General features: G+C 38.5%; 1 protein-coding gene and 1 non-coding gene across 2 annotated transcripts in view; both read right to left on the reverse strand.

The window, feature by feature from the left end:
• LOC101737806 (homeobox protein homothorax-like) overlaps positions 1 to 21,003 on the reverse strand; it is a gene marked incomplete at its 5' end in the record, with an annotated part of 369,054 nt that overhangs the window by 152,482 nt on the left and 195,569 nt on the right. Inside the window, 1 exon segment of the mRNA NM_001309564.1 lies at positions 3,323 to 3,421. Within this exon segment, the coding sequence (NP_001296493.1) occupies positions 3,323 to 3,421 (99 nt within the window).
• Mir3215 (microRNA mir-3215) lies at positions 17,753 to 17,873 on the reverse strand. Its single transcript, NR_107499.1, has one exon. It is a non-coding gene; the product is annotated as a microRNA mir-3215 (primary transcript).

Below are 21,003 nucleotides of genomic sequence, written 5' to 3' on the forward strand. Positions count from 1 at the left end.
ACTAGAGCCCTAGCAAGAGCAGTGCTTCGCTGAATCCACTAGACCAAAATAGCGACCCACTGAGAATATCAGAAACTCAGTGGGTCGTGTCTATGGTTTATCCTGCAGGTTGAACTCCTCGTCGCACGATGACTCACCAGTCAACGTGCGATGCGTTTCAATTTAACAAACGGACCAGCTTTTTTGCAATACAGTTGAGACTACGACCTCATGTCTCATCAAAGCGGGTGGCGAGTTCACGCTGTAATATCTACCAACGCATCCCTACATCGATGTGCACCAAAAAAAAGCATCTTTAATCATCGGTATACTTTGAGTACCACTGCAGAGATTGAGATTAAGAGGCATCACAAGATTATCACCTTTATGATATGACAATTAAAGATCATAGTCCTGTGAGCTAATAACGATGGTTACGTCGTTACGGAATGTCCGGAGACGTAACGAACAACCATTCCCGGTCTAATTTGCGGACATGGCGAGCGATCGATCTCGCCGGACTTTTGCCTTAGAGCTCGAACACAAATTGAGCAATTCAAACCGCGATTACTATATCGGTACGCGTATCAATACTCATACAAGTTCATTGTTAAGAGATTGCGGCCATGACAGGTTGGATTCGACAAAAAAAAAAAAAGTCGAATATTCGATGATAAAATGCATGACGGTATTGGCCGAACCAGCGCCGCGCCCGGGATCGAACGACGTACTCCGGGGCACGCACACACACAACTAATTATCGACTCGCATCGCATTGTTTTTGTCTAATCTAATTCTGGTAAAAACATTTACGGAGCCGACAACACTGTTCCCGAGACATTCCAACGCTCCACGTAGCCATAGCAACCGACGCCGTGCACATTTAGATACATCTACAAATTTATAAACAAACAAAAAACAACCTTATTTCCGAAGCTATAAAGACCTCGTGTTGAACTCCGTTTAATGAAGTTATAACGTTCCGTTATGTAGCCACTCGATTGTAGATGCTCAATTAAAACAATGAAACTGCGACCTTAATGTTACGAGATAAAGTGCCATTTCGTACGCAGAAACGACTTAAGAATAGGGACGTAAGGAATTGCTTTATCTCTTTCGCACGTCGTAAAGATTAGCTAGTTCCGTCTCGCTTGCCGTCGATTCCTTTTTCGCTGAAGACGAAATCAATAAACTTGGAACTTCTCTTTCGTTCGTACTTTTTGTATCAGTGCCCATTATCCTTCGCGTGAACTACGGAAAGGTGAATGGAAATTATTTATAAAAAATGTCGTCTTGTTTTACGGGAGTATATAGATTTTAGATTAAATAATTAATTTTTTAAATTGTGTTTTAAGCTTAGAAAATTTCAATTGGGATAGTATTGATATTCTGTATGACAAGGTACGTAATTTATAAATTAAAAATGGTTACTTTTGGATGTAAGTAAAATTACGTATTATATACAGATGAGCAAATCCCTAATTGTCTATGGGTTTATTGTCGTATCGTTTACCGTAGCGATATAGTGTAATGGAAACGGGAAATGCACTGACGTCATAAGTGAACGAGACGAAATCATATCATAAACTAGAGGAAAAGAGACGAATGGCGTCTGTTTACCTTAAAACGTAAAGACTTAAGTGTATAATAATTGTTTTTACGATTTACTGCCTAACCGTAACAGTTACGGTTGAATTTTGTTTAACGAAGTTTCCGGAGTCTCAATCACTATCGCCCATCAATAGATGGCGTTAGAATAATGTTGATTGTGATTTAAAATTCGAATGCACTTCCGAATTAGAAAATTGATAATTATGTAACATAAAAATCAAATAAAATGATATTCAATCGAAACAAATCCTTGAGTGTATATATTAAAGATCACATTCGAATATGAGCGATTATGTTTGTTTGCTTACTAACTTACAGGCTTAAGTGTTAAGTAGTCGTTTTAGTAATTATGAGTTTAGTCGTCATTACGGAGCGGTATTGAGTTATTAATAACTCACAAATGAGTTGGTTCGTGCACTTGAACGAAATCGATTCGCGTGAGAATCGATTTTTATGACCGAGCCCAGAAATTTTAGCGGATAGAATCGATTTTTTTCGCGTTGACATTTACTATGTATATTGTTTTACTGACGATGGAGTCTAATATTGTAGTTTTAGAGCACAGTTAACGTGCGTCAAGGTGTGTGCCTAGTAAATGTTTGACATGGCGACCTTGTGCGGATGTAAGTGGGATCTCTCCGATAAGAGTGATCGATGGGCCGTCAGTTTGAGAGCGCGCGCGCATCACCCGCGTCACGTCCACTGCAAGATTGAGCCGTTACTTAACTAGTCTCAAACATATATAGGTATAGCATATTTAAGTAAATTAGTGGTCGAAATAGTCGACTATAATTTACTGGTGGTAGGACCTCTTGTGGGTCCGCAAGGGTAGGTACCACCACCCCCCTATTTGTCTATAATGTACCTAGTCTTGGCGAAATCTGTCATTATAGAAGTTTAATGGTCGTTGACAATAGAATCATAATGTTCAAATTTACAATTTCATTAAATTCTTTTGTATTGCTTAGATGGGTTACTGGAGCCCATAGACATCTACAACATAAATGCGTGACCCACCTTGAGATATAAGTTATAAGGTCTCAAGTATAGTTACAACGGCTGCCCCCACCCTTCAAACCGAAACGCATTACTACTTCACGGCAGAAATAGGCGGGGCGGTGGTATCTACCCGCGCGGACTCACAAGAGGTCCTACCACCAGTAATTACGCAAATGCTTCATGTATTAATATATCGATTTTTTTTAAGGTTAGCCCCGTTTGATTAGGTCCGCGTTTGTTACTTCGGTATCTGCTCAGCGGATTTCGAATTGGCTTATATCTTAATGGGACAACTGCAATAACACGTCGTCGGTAAGTACCTACTCGTTACGTCATCACCGACCGCCGAATATTTTGACAGTGCCACCGACACGTGTGATCCGATGTTTCGTCGGCTCATTACTGACAACGATTTAGCTGTCAACAGAACGGCGACGTATCGTTCTTTATTCAAAATTAAAAAAAAAAAAAACTTTTTTTTTTCACGAAATTATTACGTCTTCAATTTGTAGAATTCTTTTTTTGAGTATTTAAACGATTGTTTTTTTTTTCTTACTTAGGCACAGGGCTTTTCGGCAAATGAGAGAAAAAATATATTTCGCAGTTAAATCAGTTTTTGAATTGTAGGTACCTAATCATTATGTTCAGTGTTGTCTCTGTGTGTGTTCTGAGGAATCTAATTAATTCTAATTAAGTAATTAAAGTATTAATTAAAAGAATGGTTCGTATTTACCTGGGTACTCACCGGGGCTGCCCAAGAACACGGAGGAGTACACCCGCCGCGCCACGTCGGGTGGGGACGACCACTCGCGCCGCGACGGACACCATTTGCCTGAAACAATTGAAAAACAAAAAAATTATGATCCATATCAGATTTTTCTATTATAGCTGTACGATATTCTGATGAGCTCAAATCAAGTTCTGGATGTTTCGAACAAAATATACCGACAAGTATGGCGTATTCGTTAATACATATTCGGTATATAACAAATTATTAATATTTGAATTAATACCATGTCTCTAAAAAATTCCCTGTGCCTTTTATGATATAGAATTTAAAAAAAAACAATAAAGTAAATGGTATCGAAGTCAATTTTAAATTGTGGCTACTGGAATTACATTTTGTTTATAGCTTTATAGTTGTAATAATAATTCACGTTCAGTTTTCAAATTCACCAACCACATCTTCATTCTAATTTTGGATTTTACGAATATTTTAAAATACAAAATATTTTAACTACTAGCATGCGTCATTCGAGAATACCTTCTGAATTTAAATTTGGAATATTCATTTTATCCACCTAAGTGTTGCCACATTGGTATTATTATACACACTATTTGTATTTGTACACATGGTAGCTTTTAATACCTACCTACATACATCATTAAATGATTGTAAATAAAAAACTTAATGCCTTTAACTGAAGACGTGCGACACGTCTAATGATTAATGATCGTTCCAATAGCGCGTCTCTCAATAACAAATGGTCGAAACGATAAAACATTTTGAGATTGTTGTTCACTTCGTGTAGATGTACAAAAAGCCATTACAATTCGTACTAATGTCCTCCAGGGCGACACATGCTCGGTTTTTTCAAACGATTTCGATACGAAAAGAAGAAAAAAAAAACATCTACATTAAGCTCTTCCCGCCTATCTAATGGATTCGTCCAACTCTCCCAGGACCTTAGCGTCATTACGCGAAAAAAAAACATCAGAAAAAAAGAAAGAAATACTCAACTCAAAAAACACCTCCTGGGAGAACGAAGGTGTTACCACCCCTAGTCTTTTCTTGCCCTAAAATGAGGGGAGGCAATATCATACACCATTAACAATTTCGCTACTTTTTTAACGGTGTCACACTGTATTATTGCATTTTTTTTTGGGATCAAATGTATGCAATTACACCGCCGTAAGTTTGTTGCGTTCGTTTCCTTTTCTTACATCGTTTTTTTTTTAATTTTTTATTCAAGACAAAAACAATTGGGCGGGTGTGGTGCGCTGCTCTTTTTAATAATTTAATTGTAAGGTAATTATTGTCGGGGCAACATCGGGCAACACCGCGGGGGGCGAATTCCGAACTCGAATATCAAAAAGAACCAAACCACCATAATTTTGCTCGCGCGTTGTGTTCGTTCCTTTTTCGAAATTCGTAATTCGAACAAAAGCGCGGCCGGCGCAATGGTGCATGCATGATTGATAGCGGACCGATGACGCCGAGCTCGCGCGCGCAAATGAACAGAACATTTTCAAAAATAAAAGAGCCCTTGACCTCCGTCCCGTAGCTCTCGCTTCGGATGTCGCCCTGGTACTTATACAGGCAATTTGCGTTTTGTTCAAAGCCAAACTTGAAATTGCGTCGTCAGAGAAAGCGAAAATTACTCCGCTGCGGCTCCCGCGTCGCCCTAAACAAATACTAAAAATCTTGTAACCGAAAATAAGGCGACACTCTAAATAAGAATTAAAGTAAAATTGCTGAGGTGTGACTCCCCCGGTGCGAGGGCATTAGGCGGGCCGCCAACGATATTCATAACGCGAAAAATTGTAATAACCTAGCGAATATCAGCATAGGGCGCGCGGAGGTGGAGAACACATCATATTTACAGGGTATGTGAGGGCGAGGGATTCTCGAGGAAATTGTCTAAATATGCCCGACGCGTTAAAGATTCATGTGACACAACAACTCTGCACGAAATAATACAAACAATAAGCAACTCAAGTTTAATAATTCTTGTATTTTTGCATAAAAACAACAATGCCGGATAAAATTGTCAATTTTCATTTAGCATCGTAAAATTATATGTAAAACTCACATTCATCACACCGTTCGGCCATTTGACATCCGACAAAACAATTCTAATGTTCAAATGAAGAAATAAATTTAAAATTTAAAAAAAAAAGCATTCTAAAAAACAATAATTAACGCTTACAAAAACGTAAAACAAGAATCGGGCGCTATTTAAAAATAACTAAACGCTGTTCTAATAAGGACAGTTATTACGCCTATCGGAATATCCATAATATTCGGGCCATCAACGGTCCGATACAAAAGAATTATTAATCTTAATTAACTACGCGAAACTTTACAATGGTTTTTTTCGTTTGTAATTCAATTTTAATAATCGGTTACGTGAACTCAGAGGGAACGAAGCTTTGAGACTATTGGCTGTTGTTTTACGGGCGTGCTTATGTGATTAAGCGTGTAATGCTTTTTGGGAATAACGTTGCGTTGAATTTTTTTTTTTATTGCCCTTGTAGGCAGACGAGCGTACGGCCCACCTGATGGTGAGTGGTTACCGTCGCCCATGGACTTCAGCAATGCCAAGGGCAGAGCCAAGCCGCTGCCTACCGCTAAAATCATAATAGCATTACGTCTTGTGCGTTTTGCTTTTTGGGGGTTTGGTTACAGCACTATTTTGTATTGAAATCGATATGCCTTAAGAACATTTTTAATGCTCAATATGGGAAGATCAGATCAAGGGCTGCCTGATGCGGTGTCGGTCTGTCTATATTGCTCGACCGCCACTTACTTTTACGCCACTTTTACCTGGAGCCACTGCGGTCATCCACAGTGCGTTTCCAGAGGTCTTTTTTTGCCACGTACCATCCGGCTATGGAATGAGCTCCCCTCCACGGTGTTTCCCGAGCGCTATGACATGTCTTTCTTCAAACGAGGCTTGTGGAGAGTATTAAGCGGTAGGCAGCGGCTTGGCTCTGCCCCTGGCATTGCTGAAGTCCATGGGCGACGGTAACCACTCACCATCAGCTGGGCCGTATGCTCGTCTGCCTACAAGGGCAATAAAAAAAAATCCACTTGGAAATGTGAGGAGTTTCGGTTGGGTTCTATCATTCTTTAACACGTTGAATGCCTTATGAGGCCACGGTGCTCACCGTTGAGTCTTGTCTTACAAAATCCTCCGGGACATGAGGGTCACCCGTGAACCTTTTAAAATATTATGTAACTGAATAACTATCTATCTAAATAACTATACTGAGACCTTAGAACTGATATCTCAAGGTGGGCGGTGGCACTTCACACCAGGTGAGCCGTTAGCTCGTTCACCCATCGAAGCAATAACAAAAAATATAATTTTTTTCATTGTCATCAAAGTCTGCCGAGCATACGGCTCACGTGGTCATAAAGAATTTCAGGATTTAAGATAAACGGATGTCCAACTCTGAGGATCCTCTTAAATTTCCTTTGAATTATTGGAGCATTTAGAAGTTATTTTTTTATTTATTGCTTAGATGGGTGGACGAGCTCACAACTCACCTGGTGATAAGTGGTTACTGGAACCCATAGACATCTACAACGTAAACGCGCCACCCACCTTGAGATATAAGTTCTAAGGTCTCAGTATAGTTACAACGGCTGCCCCACCCTTCAAACCGAAACGCCCCACCCTTCAAACCGAAACGCATTACAGCTTCACGGCAGACATATTCAGAGTGGTGGTACCTACCCTCGCAGACTCACAAGAGGTCCTACCACCAGCAGTTCATGCCAGGGCTGGACGGTAAAAATATTTTTTACGGACTGCAGTAATCACTTAGCAAAAGTTGGACTTAGAATTCGTCTGCATAGTGGCGGCAGCTCGCGAGGACTCTTCACGCGGGTATCTGCTCACGCAGCAGCAGTTAAGTAAATAAAAACCCAACTGATAGGTCGTCGACCTCAAAACTGAAGTCTCGCCTTGAAAATTAAGTTCCGAGCTTAGCTGAGCTTGCGTGACGCGAGCTATTAACTTAAGCGCACTAACCGACCCGTAGGCGAATTCTTTCCGGCAGATGGACGGTGATGGTAAACGGTGACCGTTTATTCTCATCTTCCACCTCCGTCATACGTGACCGCAAATTCGGTTTATTTTTAACTCTCTCTCTTCAAACTTTCAATAAGACTGTACTGTGGCAGGCTGGACTGTGTATACATGGGTCGCTGTGGTGTCATCTCCCATGGGATGTTACGACAGTAATTCATTGTGATGTAAATATAACTACTAACATAGGTCTAAGTCTTATTAACAATTTATATGAGTCATGGTTACTTGCAATAAAAACATTATTATTATTATTATTATTAATAAGGACATGTCACAACGCACAATGAAAGCTCTAAGATCGTGCTTACTACATCGCTGAGAAACATTTCGTCATATTTTCTAAATCTTCAATTCACAGACTTCTGGAGCAGTTTAATAATAGTTTATATAAACGTACCTATAAGATATAGATTAACGTTTTCTGAGTCATCGATCTTTTTCTTTGTATCTTCGAGAAAAGGTAAAAAAAAAATATATTTAAGAAGTTTATCAAAGCATTCACGGAATTTAAGAGAAACGTAAAAACATATAAAACATATAAATAATCCGAGGTAAGATTGGGGTATGCTAGGTCAACAACAATTTTTGTACAAATCGGGATATTGTTTAGTCTATTTTACATGATTTTACTGTATATATGTATGCCGTGGATTACTTACAAACATTTCCGGAAAAGGAGAAATTAGGAAAATCTTAACTAGCGTGGTATTTAAAATTGATCCTACCGAGGTTTGCCTTCGATAACAATATAAAATCCCAATTCCCTAAACTCATCATCATCAGCCCACATTCGTCCACTGCTAGACATAGGTCTCTCCCAATCCACACCACTAAGCCCGGTCTTTGGCTAAACTTATTATTTATTTAATACAACTAATTTATACGCACGATCCATCCAATGTCTCCTCTAAGTTTTATGAATACAAAAGTAACTACGTCTGTTCTGCCTTCACGTTCAAAACACTGAACCGAATTTGACAAAACTCACCATGAAACAAGCTGGGTATTTGGAAAATGATGCAATATATCTTTCATCTCAATGCTGAGCGTTATAAAGGTAGGTAATAAACTACGCGCGGAAAGACTATTGTATAGTCACTACATAGTATAAAACAAAGTCACTTTCTCTGTCCCTATATCCCTATGTATGCTTAAATCTTTAAAACTACGCAACGGATTTTGATGCGGTTTTCTTTTATAAATAGAGTGATTGAAGAGGAAGGTTTATATGTATAATAACATCCATTAAATAGTGGAATAATACTGTTATTTTTGAAGTTTATAATGTGATGTCGTAAATAATCAATAATAAAATTTCATGTTTCCGAAGCGAAGCGAGGGCGGGTTGCTAGTATAACATAAACTTTCCTTGTGCTAACCAGTGTACGAAGTATAATATCAATCTGATAAGCGATGTTCGAACGCATATATTAAAAAAAAACCTTTAAATTTTACGCGAGGAATATCCCCAAAGCATCAGCACATCATGGCTACCGTAGGGGGCACCTGCAGTCGTAACAAAGCGGCCGGTGGATGTCCCTCTTCACACGATAAATCACTGGTTTTTCTGTTTGGACCTCTTCGCATTTACGCGATCCTGGTACCCGAAAGATATCTCGGATGTCCTTTTTCGAGTTTTTGTGTCATTTTTATTTCTCTCGAATTAAATATTGAGCGACGGCGTATGTTTATAACTGCTTATTTCTATCACTAAACAAAATCGTTAAGCAATATTAGTTCTGTACTGAAGACTTTTAAATGTACTCAAGATATTTTTATCCTTAGTCTGAGTCTCTTCAAACATTAAAAATAAAACTTGTATTGTTCTGAATGTTGAGGTCGTCGTGGCCTAAAGGATAACACGTCCGGTACATTCGTATCTAGCGATGCACCGGTGTTCGAATCCCGGAGGCGGGTACCAATTTTTCTAATGAAATACGTACTTATCAAATGTTCACGATTGACTTCGACGGTGAAGGAATAGCATCGTGTAATAAAAATCAAACCCGCAAAATTATGATTTGCGTAATTACTGGTGGTAGGACCTCTTGAGTCTGCACGGATAGGTACCACCGCCCTGTCTATTTCTTCCGTGAAGCAGTAATGCGTTTCGGTTTGAAGGGTAGGGCAGCCGTTGTAACTATACTGAGACCTTAGAACTTATATCTCAAGGTGGGTGGCGCATTTACGTTGTAGATATCTATGGGTTCCAGTAGCCACTTAACACCAGATGAGCTCGTTCACCAATCTAAGCAATAAAAAAAAAATCTTACGAACACAGATGATATTTTTTAATACGTTTAACGAGTATAATATAGCAGTTATAACATGACGCGATATTGAAACAGGACGGTTCTGAAGCTACTAACAGCGTTGCGTTTTGAATACAATTCAAAATTTCAGCAACTTCTATTTTGTTTTTTTTTGTAATCAACATTTAAAACAAGCACGCTTTTTTTTTCATTCGCGAACACGAGTACTTTATAACTGACATATACGAAACCTCGGAAATTATAGTAATTTTGAACGAAATAAGCGTAGGATTAAGCCCGTGAATATTTTAGCCATAAATATGAGTGTAGCTGTTCCATTCAGTGATTTCTACTGAGTGCAAGACCCTCCGATGTTCTTTGTGTTCTAATTATGTTTGTTATGTACGGTTTTTAGATTTACAAAGCGTATCTGTGAACTGTAAACAAAAAACGCAACACTAGAGAGCAGCAAATTACAAAATTAAACTGCTATTTTAGCATGCTTTTTTAAAATATCATACTAATAATACCTTTAGAACGACAGAATGCGATATTACCTAAAACAAACATCTAATATCATGTATCTTAGTTATCGATCAGTCGGTCCGTACCTACGGATGAGGTATACGTCAAACGCTACGGAACCACCCCACGCGGGCCGAGACATCGACCCCCGTTGTCAGCGAGCGTAACCAATTCATAAAACCACCTGCAAAAGGTCCAATTTCGTAGAACTGCAGACGAAATCCTTACGACGTTCTCACGTCTGCAGAATGGACGGTGTCAGCCAACAAAGACGCAAGTGTAGTTTTTAGTGACGCGAAAATGTGTCTTAGCGTGATCAGAATAGAGTGATGTTGGGCGGGCGGTTTCCTCGCCCTGGGCGGGGGCAATTAGCCGCATTTCCGAACGGTTTCGAAAAGGCTCCGTTTTCGTTTTTAACGTGGATTATTACTTATTGTTTTATGCCTCGCGGACGGTGCGGTGTTTTCACATTAATTTGGCTTGTTTTTTTTTTCATTATTTTCGCAGCCGGCTGACTGGAAACGTGTTTTTAACTCGAATAACGCCAATGGTTTAAATAGTAAACGAACAAATTTTTAGTTTTCATACGACAATACCTATTCTGTTCCATCTTATTTAGTTATATCGTCGAAAATTTCCTTTAGGTAAAAAATATATCGAAATAAAATAATACATAATATACCAAGAATCGATAAACTTATTGGTAGGAGAGTACTTATATGTCGAAGTTCCTACCAAATTGCTTTTTTCTACCGCGATTCGATCAGTTCCGTTTCTAATGGTGGGGTAAAAGGTTACCCAAAACACTTGAGACTTCGAAAGTGAGTGAGTTTTGATAATACCTACTTCTTTGAATATAAAGAATAGTTTATTTAAATGAATAATTATGATGTTCCGCTGTTCTTTAATATCTTTCCCCTGTGTTACAAAATGCAAGCCAAAGCTTTACTTAAGTACGATTTCAGTTTTGTCCTAGCCACAGACTACTTCAACATCTGAACCTATTCGTTAACCTGTCTAAAACTATCGTATGGCTGCACGACCTATAAACCTTAACCTATTAAATTTCATAAAAAAATATGTAGACTAAGCCGCGAAAAAGTTCACCGACCCCGCCGAACATGGCCGTTAGCCCGGAAGGCTATCCATTATACCGCTGACAGCCGGCGTTTTTCGCCCGCTGCTTGACAGGCTCTGTCACGCTGACGGCTGTCAAACTCGGCCTTGACTTTGCCGCCATGACAGTCATCGATCATGGCGGCTGTGCGTCTTGTGACGTCATTGTGTCGTGGTCAAATCTAGACCGGATCATGGAAACGAAACACGCACGGAATGTCGAAGACCTATGACAGATTTGCATTATGAATCCTTAAATGAACAACAATTGACTTATTAAATTGATGGCATTATTTATAAAAAAAATTCATGGACTTTGTCGGTTTTTAGGAGAAAAATCCTATTTATAATTTTGCAACATCGCAAATTTAAACTTATTGCTTAATTTAGATTGTTGTGAGAGCGAAAAGTCGTTGGTTTTCAATATTTTGAATGTCAAACACGTATGACAAGAAGATCACTACGCGGCTTGCAAACAATTTACTGATATTGTTAATGTCATGAGCTAAGTGTTGTCTTTAAATTGCTTACTGATCAATAGCGAATATGTTAATAAATTTTCTTTCATTAGGTACGCAGACGGTCAGTTTGTCATGGTCTACCTAGTTTTAAGAACCCATAAACATAGTTTAGTGTGGTTGACCTCTGGTGACGGGTTACCGTCAGAAGGGCGTTTCGTTTACTCATCATAATGATGCTTCAAATCCCTTCCAATTTCACCGTGACATATGACACGCTATAAAACGAAGCGATTTGACTGCACGCCGACATATTTAACGAAATAAGCGTAACAAAATACCTACCTGCTATTTTCGCGACATATTTAACGAAATAAGCTTAACAAAATACCTATCTGCTATTTTCGGGACATATTTAACGAAATAAGCGTAAAAAAATACCTACCTGCTATTTTCGCGACATATTTAACGAAATAAGCTTAACAAAATACCTATCTGCTATTTTCGGGACATATTTAACGAAATAAGCGTAAAAAAATACCTACCTGCTATTTTCGCGACATATTTAACGAAATAAGCTTAACAAAATACCTACCTGCTATTTTCGCGACATATTTAACGAAATAAGCTTAACAAAATACCTACCTGCTATTTTCGCGACATATTTAACGAAATAAGCTTAACAAAATACCTATCTGCTATTTTCGGGACATATTTAACGAAATAAGCGTAAAAAAATACCTACCTGCTATTTTCGCGACATATTTAACGAAATAAGCTTAACAAAGTACCTATCTGCTATTTTCGGGACATATTTAACGAAATAAGCGTAAAAAAATACCTACCTGCTATTTTCGCGACATATTTAACGAAATAAGCTTAACAAAATACCTACCTGCTATTTTCGCGACATATTTAACGAAATAAGCTTAACAAAATACCTACCTGCTATTTTCGCGACATATTTAACGAAATAAGCGTAAAAAAATACCTACCTGCTATTTTCGCGACATATTTAACGAAATAAGCTTAACAAAATACCTACCTGCTATTTTCGCGACATATTTAACGAAATAAGCTTAACAAAATACCTACCTGCTATTTTCGCGACATATTTAACGAAATAAGCTTAACAAAATACCTATCTGCTATTTTCGGGACATACATAACGAAATAAGCGTAACAAAAAATCTTCTATTTTCGCAACACTCGCTCGCGTCATCTCTAAACAGCATTTAGAGAAAATTGTTAAAAAAAATAAACGTTATAAGCACGAAAAATAAAAATCGAGTAAAAATATACTTTAGTTGCGAAATTCTGCCAGTCACCGGGGCTCGGCTGTGTTTCCGACCTGTCATTTTCATATATTTCACCGGGGCAACTGTCACGCCAGTATCTCGTGTTTTATTTCACTAACTTAAGGTTCAGAATTCATTGTTTCCCCCGTTGCTTAAGGCATTACGTCGATGCGTAGGTGATGCCCGAATAAATGCGTAGCGTATAGAAAAATTTGATTATTCATGGCGACTTTGAGAAAAATTACAAACGGGTACGACCCTCCCTTTCGTTTTTAGTTGGTTCAGATCGTTACTACACCTTTTTTTCTATCGGTCCTTGTGGTCTTTTTTTTACAACGCAAAGACATTCACCGTACACTGTTTTTGCCAACAGTACCTACTTCGATTTTTGTGAAAGCTACAATATTGTGTGTCCTCTAAAAGTATGTTCTAAAGACTATTTCATTATTTATGAAGCATATTAATATAGTCCTTGTTTTGAGCAATACCGGGGAAAAGGCTTGTCTGTTAGTTTAGGGATTTGAGCTTTTGCTGATACAGGAGCGTATTGTGAGGACGCGCTGATAGGTATCAAATTTTTGTCCACCACGAAGCTATCTGGCGTTTATTTGAAACGATAGACGGTATACAATGACTAATACTGACCTCATGTTGAGATGAGTAGAGAAATAGAAATTCCTGTCGCTTGCTTTGAATTGCCTACATTGTACTTCAGAGTTTAAAGTAGAACAGCAGTACCGATCCGGGCGGGTTTACAATATAAACCACGCACGGTTATTTAAAAAAAAAATAACTAATTAACTTATCGCGTTTACTTATTATTTTTACGTCACGTTTTTATTACGTACGAACTCGACCTGAGACAATTGCTAACACTAGCCCTAGCAAGAGCACTGCTTCGCTGAATCTATCACCGAATCAAAATCGCGACTCACTGGAAAGATCTCGTGAGAAACTCAATTGGTACGGCACGTTCAAAACCGTTGAGAATTCGGTTCTTGGACACGAAAGAGAACACACACATGTTTAGTGGCTGCTGGGCCTGATTTAAAGAACAGAGAATTTATATTCTAGTAGTGATCTAAATGAATATACTTTAAGCCACGTTAGGCGCATTAAAGAAAAAAAAAACATGGGTTTTTACTGCCGGCTGCCGTGATCTTTAAACAGGCTAGCATCGCTAAGCCAAGATTGACTTCTTCTTCTTTTTCTCCACCTAACCCCAATAGGTGGGGTCGGCACAGGGACTTTTCTATTCCATTCTCCTCTGTCAGCCGTCATCTCAACACATACTCCTCTCTCTCTCATATCGTCATTCACACACTCCATCCATGTCTTCTTCGGTCGACCTCTTCCCCCTCTACCTTGCACTACCTTTTCCATACATCTCCTAGTCATAAGCATCTTCTCTCTACGCATCACATGTCCATACCACGCTAGGCCAAGATTGTCTATTTTACAATAATAATTAATTAACTTTCTCAATATTAGTTAAAAATAGTATTTATTTATTATTCTCTGTAACACATAAATGCTACCAATTACATCACCGAAATTACCAGGCAAGCATAACATAGCGGAGGAAAGTAATTAGGCTCGTGTATTGCTTTTGAACGATCGGCTGCGAGTGGCAGGCGCAGCGGGACGTCTTCGTGCTCCGAACAATGTCGAAACTCCTCGCCTGTCCTGCTGCCCTGGTACTCGTATATCGATTATTAATAGTTTACCAACTAATAAATAACACGTGTTATGTGTTCTAGCTTCCTAGTTTTGATTTGTTTATTCTTCATTCTACAAGCGTGATCGAAATATAAATATAAACGCTGAATCATAAAGCGATAACAAGCTCAGAAGCTGAAAAAGCATTAATAATTTAAACAGATAACGGAATCAAATAATATGGCCGTTAAAAAAAAATTCACAATTAATCCTAAACAAAAACAGTTTAAACTCCATCCAAAAATATCCCGAGAACTTGTGTAATAAAGCAACTTCGAAACTAAACAGAACTAAAACGTGTTCAGGCATCCCTCAAAAACTTGCAACAGTGCGAGGGCGCAGGGCGGAGTGCGGAGGGACCCTCTGTAAGTAAATTTTCAACTGTCACGTAGATTAATGATGCCAGTGCGATACGCGCTAATGCCTGCCGCTAGTGTGGATAGCACTATCGTTATTACGAGAACACGAAAAGCATGTTATTAATAAATAACGAAATAGAATTACTATTAGAAGAATAGTTTGGCTATTAAACGACAAATTTTAAAAAGACGCAATGGTATTTAAGCGTCTCTTTACCATCTATATACATATATAAAAATGAATTACTGTTCGTTAGTCTCGCTAAAACTCGAGAACGGCTGGACCGATTTGGCTAATTTTGGTCTTGAATTATTCGTGGAAGTCCAGAGAAGGTTTAAAAGGTAGATAAATATGAAAATGCTCGGAATTAAATAGCAATAACAATTGTGTTTTTCCTTTAATGTGTCCCCCAAAAGTTAAGGTCTTTTATTTATCGATTGAGGCACTACGAAGTCTTCCGGGTCAGCTAGTTATTAATAAATAACGTTAACAAAATAGAATTGCTATTAGAAGAATAGTTTTGCCATTAAACGCTAAATTAAAAAAAAAACACTTAAATACCAAAACGAACTACCAATAAATCTGAACTTCATCATATCTTTACATACTTAAAGGGGGAAATTATAAAATTATTGTATCATCATCAGTCCTTGATGCGGCTATAAATTTTCAAATCGCTCTGACATTTTGAACTTAGTGAAAATGATATTCAAAGATTCCGTAACATACAAACTTACATACAACAAAGCTAATAAAATCGCGTTGAAAATAGTTCAGGATATTCAGCTTTTTTTTTTATTGCTTAGATGGATGGACGAACTCGCTGCCCATCGGGTGTTAAGTGGTTACCAGTGCGCATAGACATCTACAACGTAAATGCCACCAGCCACCTTGAGACATGAGTTCTAAGGTCTCACTTCTAACAGTACAACGGCTGCCCCGCCTTTCAAACCGAAACGCATTACGGTTTCACGGCAGAAATAGGCAGGATGGTGGTACCTACCCGTGCGGACCCACAAGACGTCCTACCACCAGTAAATTATTCACATCAGCTATTATAATTGTCAATGATAAAAGCGTTTCCGCCGTCACGTGGGCGGCGGTACACTAAATGCGGTGTATGAGCATCTATGAGCATGGATACTAGTAGCTGTGGCACACAGGATTAAATTTGAGTCCTGGCACTGGTTCCCTGGCCTTTAGGTTAAGTACTCTCCTCTGACAAGTTTATATAATCCTTTAATGCGGGTTAAGAAAAAGATACAAGATGGCACTGGTGATTTTTTTGTTCCACTCTAGACCAACTATCAACGGCCGATTAGTGCTTGCTCCCTGTTGCTTATGGACGTCAACAATGACAGGGTCAGAGCCAAGCCGCTGTCTGCCGCATCTTCTTGCTTCAATACAACAAGCGTGTCGCGTCACAGTCATAAATATAGTTTTGTTATTAAACGTCTAGTAATATTGTTTATTTACACGTAATCATATAATAGTTCCGAGGCACTTACAATTTCTTTATGTTTAGTGATCGCCGTAAATTATAATATTTATAGTGACTAGAGGTCCCGCAGTAGTCGAAATTCGACTTTAATTAATTAGAATTGTAAGTTTGTACACTATTATGATTGTATTTTATACTTCTATAATCACAAATTTTGCCAAGGCTGCACTATAAAAAATATTAATAAAGACAAACAATATTTAATCTATTCTCAATTTGACCACAGACGTCAAGAACAAAAGTTTGACAATAAATAGTGTGCATGCGTGTGTGCGTCAAATACATAGTATGTAGTGTGTGTAATGTTTTCTTTATTGATTTAATGTACCTTTTACGCATTATTTAAAAAAAAAATTAGCATTGTGCACTTCTTCTCTATATTCTCTATAAGTGTGAAAAATTTCATACTCCTCCGTCCGCGCAATTTTCGTAAAAAGGTATACAAAGTTTTTGCTTCACGTATTAATATATAGATTTTCTATTTCGATTATAAAGCAATACTTCAGGCTCGTGGGAAATATTTTCTATACGCCGCCCTCTCGGAGTGTCGTGTACTAACCCAGTCGTATAATTTATATTTATTTGATGTTATAAATGTAATGTTAATGTAATTAAATTTTCAAAACGATTTTTATTAAAATTCCAATATAGGACCAACGCCATCTAGTGTGATCATGATGTACTATATATCCTAATTATATTACAGATGGCGCTCGACGTTTTTTCTGTGGGAGAGCAAGTACATAGAGTAAGTACATAGAGATATGTACTTACTCTTGCTTGTGCCAACCATCCAGCTTATTTCTGCATCGCACTAGACCACGCGTCCGGGTTTGATGCTTATGTATGAAACATATAAGACCCGTTATACTAATACACACGGCAAGCTTCCATCTTGCTTACCATCAAGTGAGCCGTGAGTTCCTCTAACCTAACATTGGCTAACATTGGCCAATTAATAAAATTAAGTAAATCTTAAAGTACACATTTTTTATTTAGCTTAACATTAAAACGTTAAGTAAAATAAGCATTAGTGAGAAGATAATGTCCCTAAATTCTCTCTCCGTTGTTTTAGAGTTGGGTTAAAAAGTAAAAGTATAGGCGAGTGTTATCCACAGTGAGCCGACGCGCGGCCGCGGCGACAGCGCGAGGGAACAGAATGGATTTCGGAAATCGATCGCTTCCAAAAATATTTATTTACAACGAACCGCGTGCGACCCGCAATGTACTGCAATTTTTTTTATTGCTTAGATGTGTGGACGAGCTCACAGTCCACCTGATGTTAAGTGGTTACTGGAGCCCATAGACATCTACAACGTAAATGCGCCACCCACCTTGAGATATAAGTTCTAAGGGTCTCAGTATAGTTACAACGGCTGCCCCACCCTTCACACCGAAACGCATTACTGCTTCACGGCAGAAATAAGCGGGGTAGTGGTACCTATCCGTGCGGACTCCCAAGAGGTCCTACCACCAGTAATTACGCAAATTATAATTTTGCGGGTTTGATTTTTAATACACGATGTTATTCCTTCACCGTGGAAGTCAATCGTGAACATTTGTTGAGTACGTATTTCATTAGAAAAATTGGTACCCACCTGAGATTCTAACACCGGTGCATCGCTCAACACGAATGCACCGGACGTCTTATCGCTTAGGCCACGACGACTTCACGTACTTAATACACACGTACCGTCATTGTACAAGTTCTATCGCCTTTTTATGTGACCTGTGGTCGTGCGCGCTGATACCCCGACCTTCGAACCCACTGAGTTTCTCGCCGGATCTTCTCAGTGGGTCGCGATTCCGATCCGGTGGTAGATTCTGCGAAGCACTGCCCGTTGCTAGGACTAGTTTTAGAAAATTCTCGCAAGTTGAGCCCGTGAGCTCACCTAACCGTCCGGGCGTAGTTGGAATACCCTCTTAGCCTACCAGGGAATAGGAGAAAAAAAAGCAATTACGCGCTCATTCACAATCTACAATTTATTATGCCTATAATCTCCGGGAGGACCGCTTATAAACAAACATGCCGTGAACTTATCTAACCGGCTATAGCAGTAAATAATGTTTTTTTTTATTACTTAGATGTGTGGACGAGCTCACAGCCCACCTGGTGTTAAATGGTTACTGGAGCCCATAAACATCTACAACGTAATTGCGCCACACACCTTGAGATATAAGTCCTAAGGTCTCAGTATAGTTACAACGGCTGCCCCACCCTTCAAACCGAAACGCATTACTGCTTCACGGCAGAAATAGGCGGGGCGGTGATACCTACCCGTGCAGACTCACAAGAAGTCCTACCATTAGTAAAAATAGGCGAGGCGGATTGATAGAAATGAGCGAATATTTGTCTCATTTTGAATCAAAAACGCTTTGTTTATTTTAGTCTTCATAATATGTATACAGCAGACATTATTATTGCTAACATCAAATCAAATAAAACGCGTATAATGAACAGAAAATATAGACTGAAATTCGGGTACGTACATTAGTAGAAATTATTCTTGTAGTACCGGTTATTTCGACCTACCTTCAAATGTCTTTACTTATGACGTAAGTTATAACAGAAACAAAACATTGAACAAATAACGAATTAATAAGCTTAAACTGCTTTTTATTAATAACGATCTAGGCTCTGAGTATCTTTAGCCTCCAAACTTTTAAACAAAGCTTAAATATAAATAAATATAAATATTTATTAACAATCACGCCACGTTAACTGGTCCCGTGATAAGTTCGTAAAGAACTTGTGTTACAGGTACCAGATAACGGAAATAAATGTAAGATTCTTAATATACACATACATATATTTAACATATATCCATAACCCTGGAAAAGACATCTATATTTATCATACAAATATCTTCCCTTGGCGGGAATTGAACCCGCGACCCCCTTGTGTAGTGACCATGTCACTTACCACTACACCAGACGGCCGTTTGAAGCTATAGGAGCTATAGAAGCTTGAAGCTATAGGAGCCTTTATAGTTCTGCAACCTCACGCTATTTGATTTTTAATTGCATTTACGTTAATTGAGTCGACTATTATCAAAGCCGGCAATCTGACTTTTGGACAATGATTGGTAAATCAGAAAAACGGATTATTGACTTTGTATTCCATTAGCAGTCACAAAACTCTTCGGAACGACATCTTAGATAAATAACAGGTTAACTATTAACCTTTATTTAATGCAGGTTTTGAACCGTATTCTTTGAAGGAGACGATTATATAAAAATCAATCTGTATTGACATATCAATAATTTTTTTTTTGTCCAAATGCACAGATTGCCACCTTTGATAATAGACGACTCATTTGTGCTATTTTGTTACAGCTAAAATCTAACTAAATAGCTTAAAGTGTCATAACAAAATAGCGCATGACGAATAGCACGTTATTAAATCAAATTTACGAGGCCGTTAAGTATTAAATAATTATAGTACTTTTATAAATAAATGCTTATTTTCGGAAACCGCGTTCGTTTAATTTATCGACTCCGCACAGACACCGCGCCGGATTATTTGTTATTAGATATTTATCGTTCGCTAGTGCTTTTTCGCGGTTTCGTTCGCTCGTAAATAACGTTTTATTTCGGTGGCATTTTAATACGCACTAATTAAGCCGCTCACAAAATTGAGCACTTCATTTAGTGTTTTATTGGGTGTTAAAAATTTTAATTTCTCGTTCCTAATCTACGTAATTTATTTATCTACAAAACTGTCAGTCTCGACTTAAAATGATTTAGATGCTAATGAATACGTGACAGGCTTTTAAATCGGATCAGTGTCGGTTCACTTGACAACACTATCGTGGGTACATCCCTACGTCACTGGCATCTCGCAACGATCGCGACCTAGGCAACACCAGTCGGAGCCCACCGGCCACATAAATTATGAAAAACACTACAACACGAGCTGTAAACGTCATCCCGATCAGCTGATCAAATATATTGCTACTATAAAAAGTGAAAACGCAACTATTCTGCCCCTATAGCGCCGTCTCCGTCACATGTACGCGACAAACGATCGAACGACAGAGACAGAAACACGCGGCGGACGTCGCGTAAAATGATATATTAATGTCAGCTGTGTTTAGGACCTTGCGAGTGTACAAAATAATAGATGGGAACAAATAAATTACTTGGTGAGTGCATTTCGGAGCGAAATTCGGGCGGTCGTCGACCTCAGCTGCGGTTATGGCGCGTAAATCACGATCAGCGCGATTCTCGAAGGTCGCCATCTTGAACGTTCCGAAATTTGTGTATCGGCACGTTTTTTGAGATGATAAATGACGTATATTTTCATTTTTGCTATATTTTATATTAATGGAACTTGAGGATTTTCATAGACACTTTTGTTTTGAT

The sequence above is a fragment of the Bombyx mori genome, chromosome 25 (assembly GCF_030269925.1).
Source record: "Bombyx mori chromosome 25, ASM3026992v2".
Classification (NCBI taxonomy): domain Eukaryota; kingdom Metazoa; phylum Arthropoda; class Insecta; order Lepidoptera; family Bombycidae; genus Bombyx; species Bombyx mori.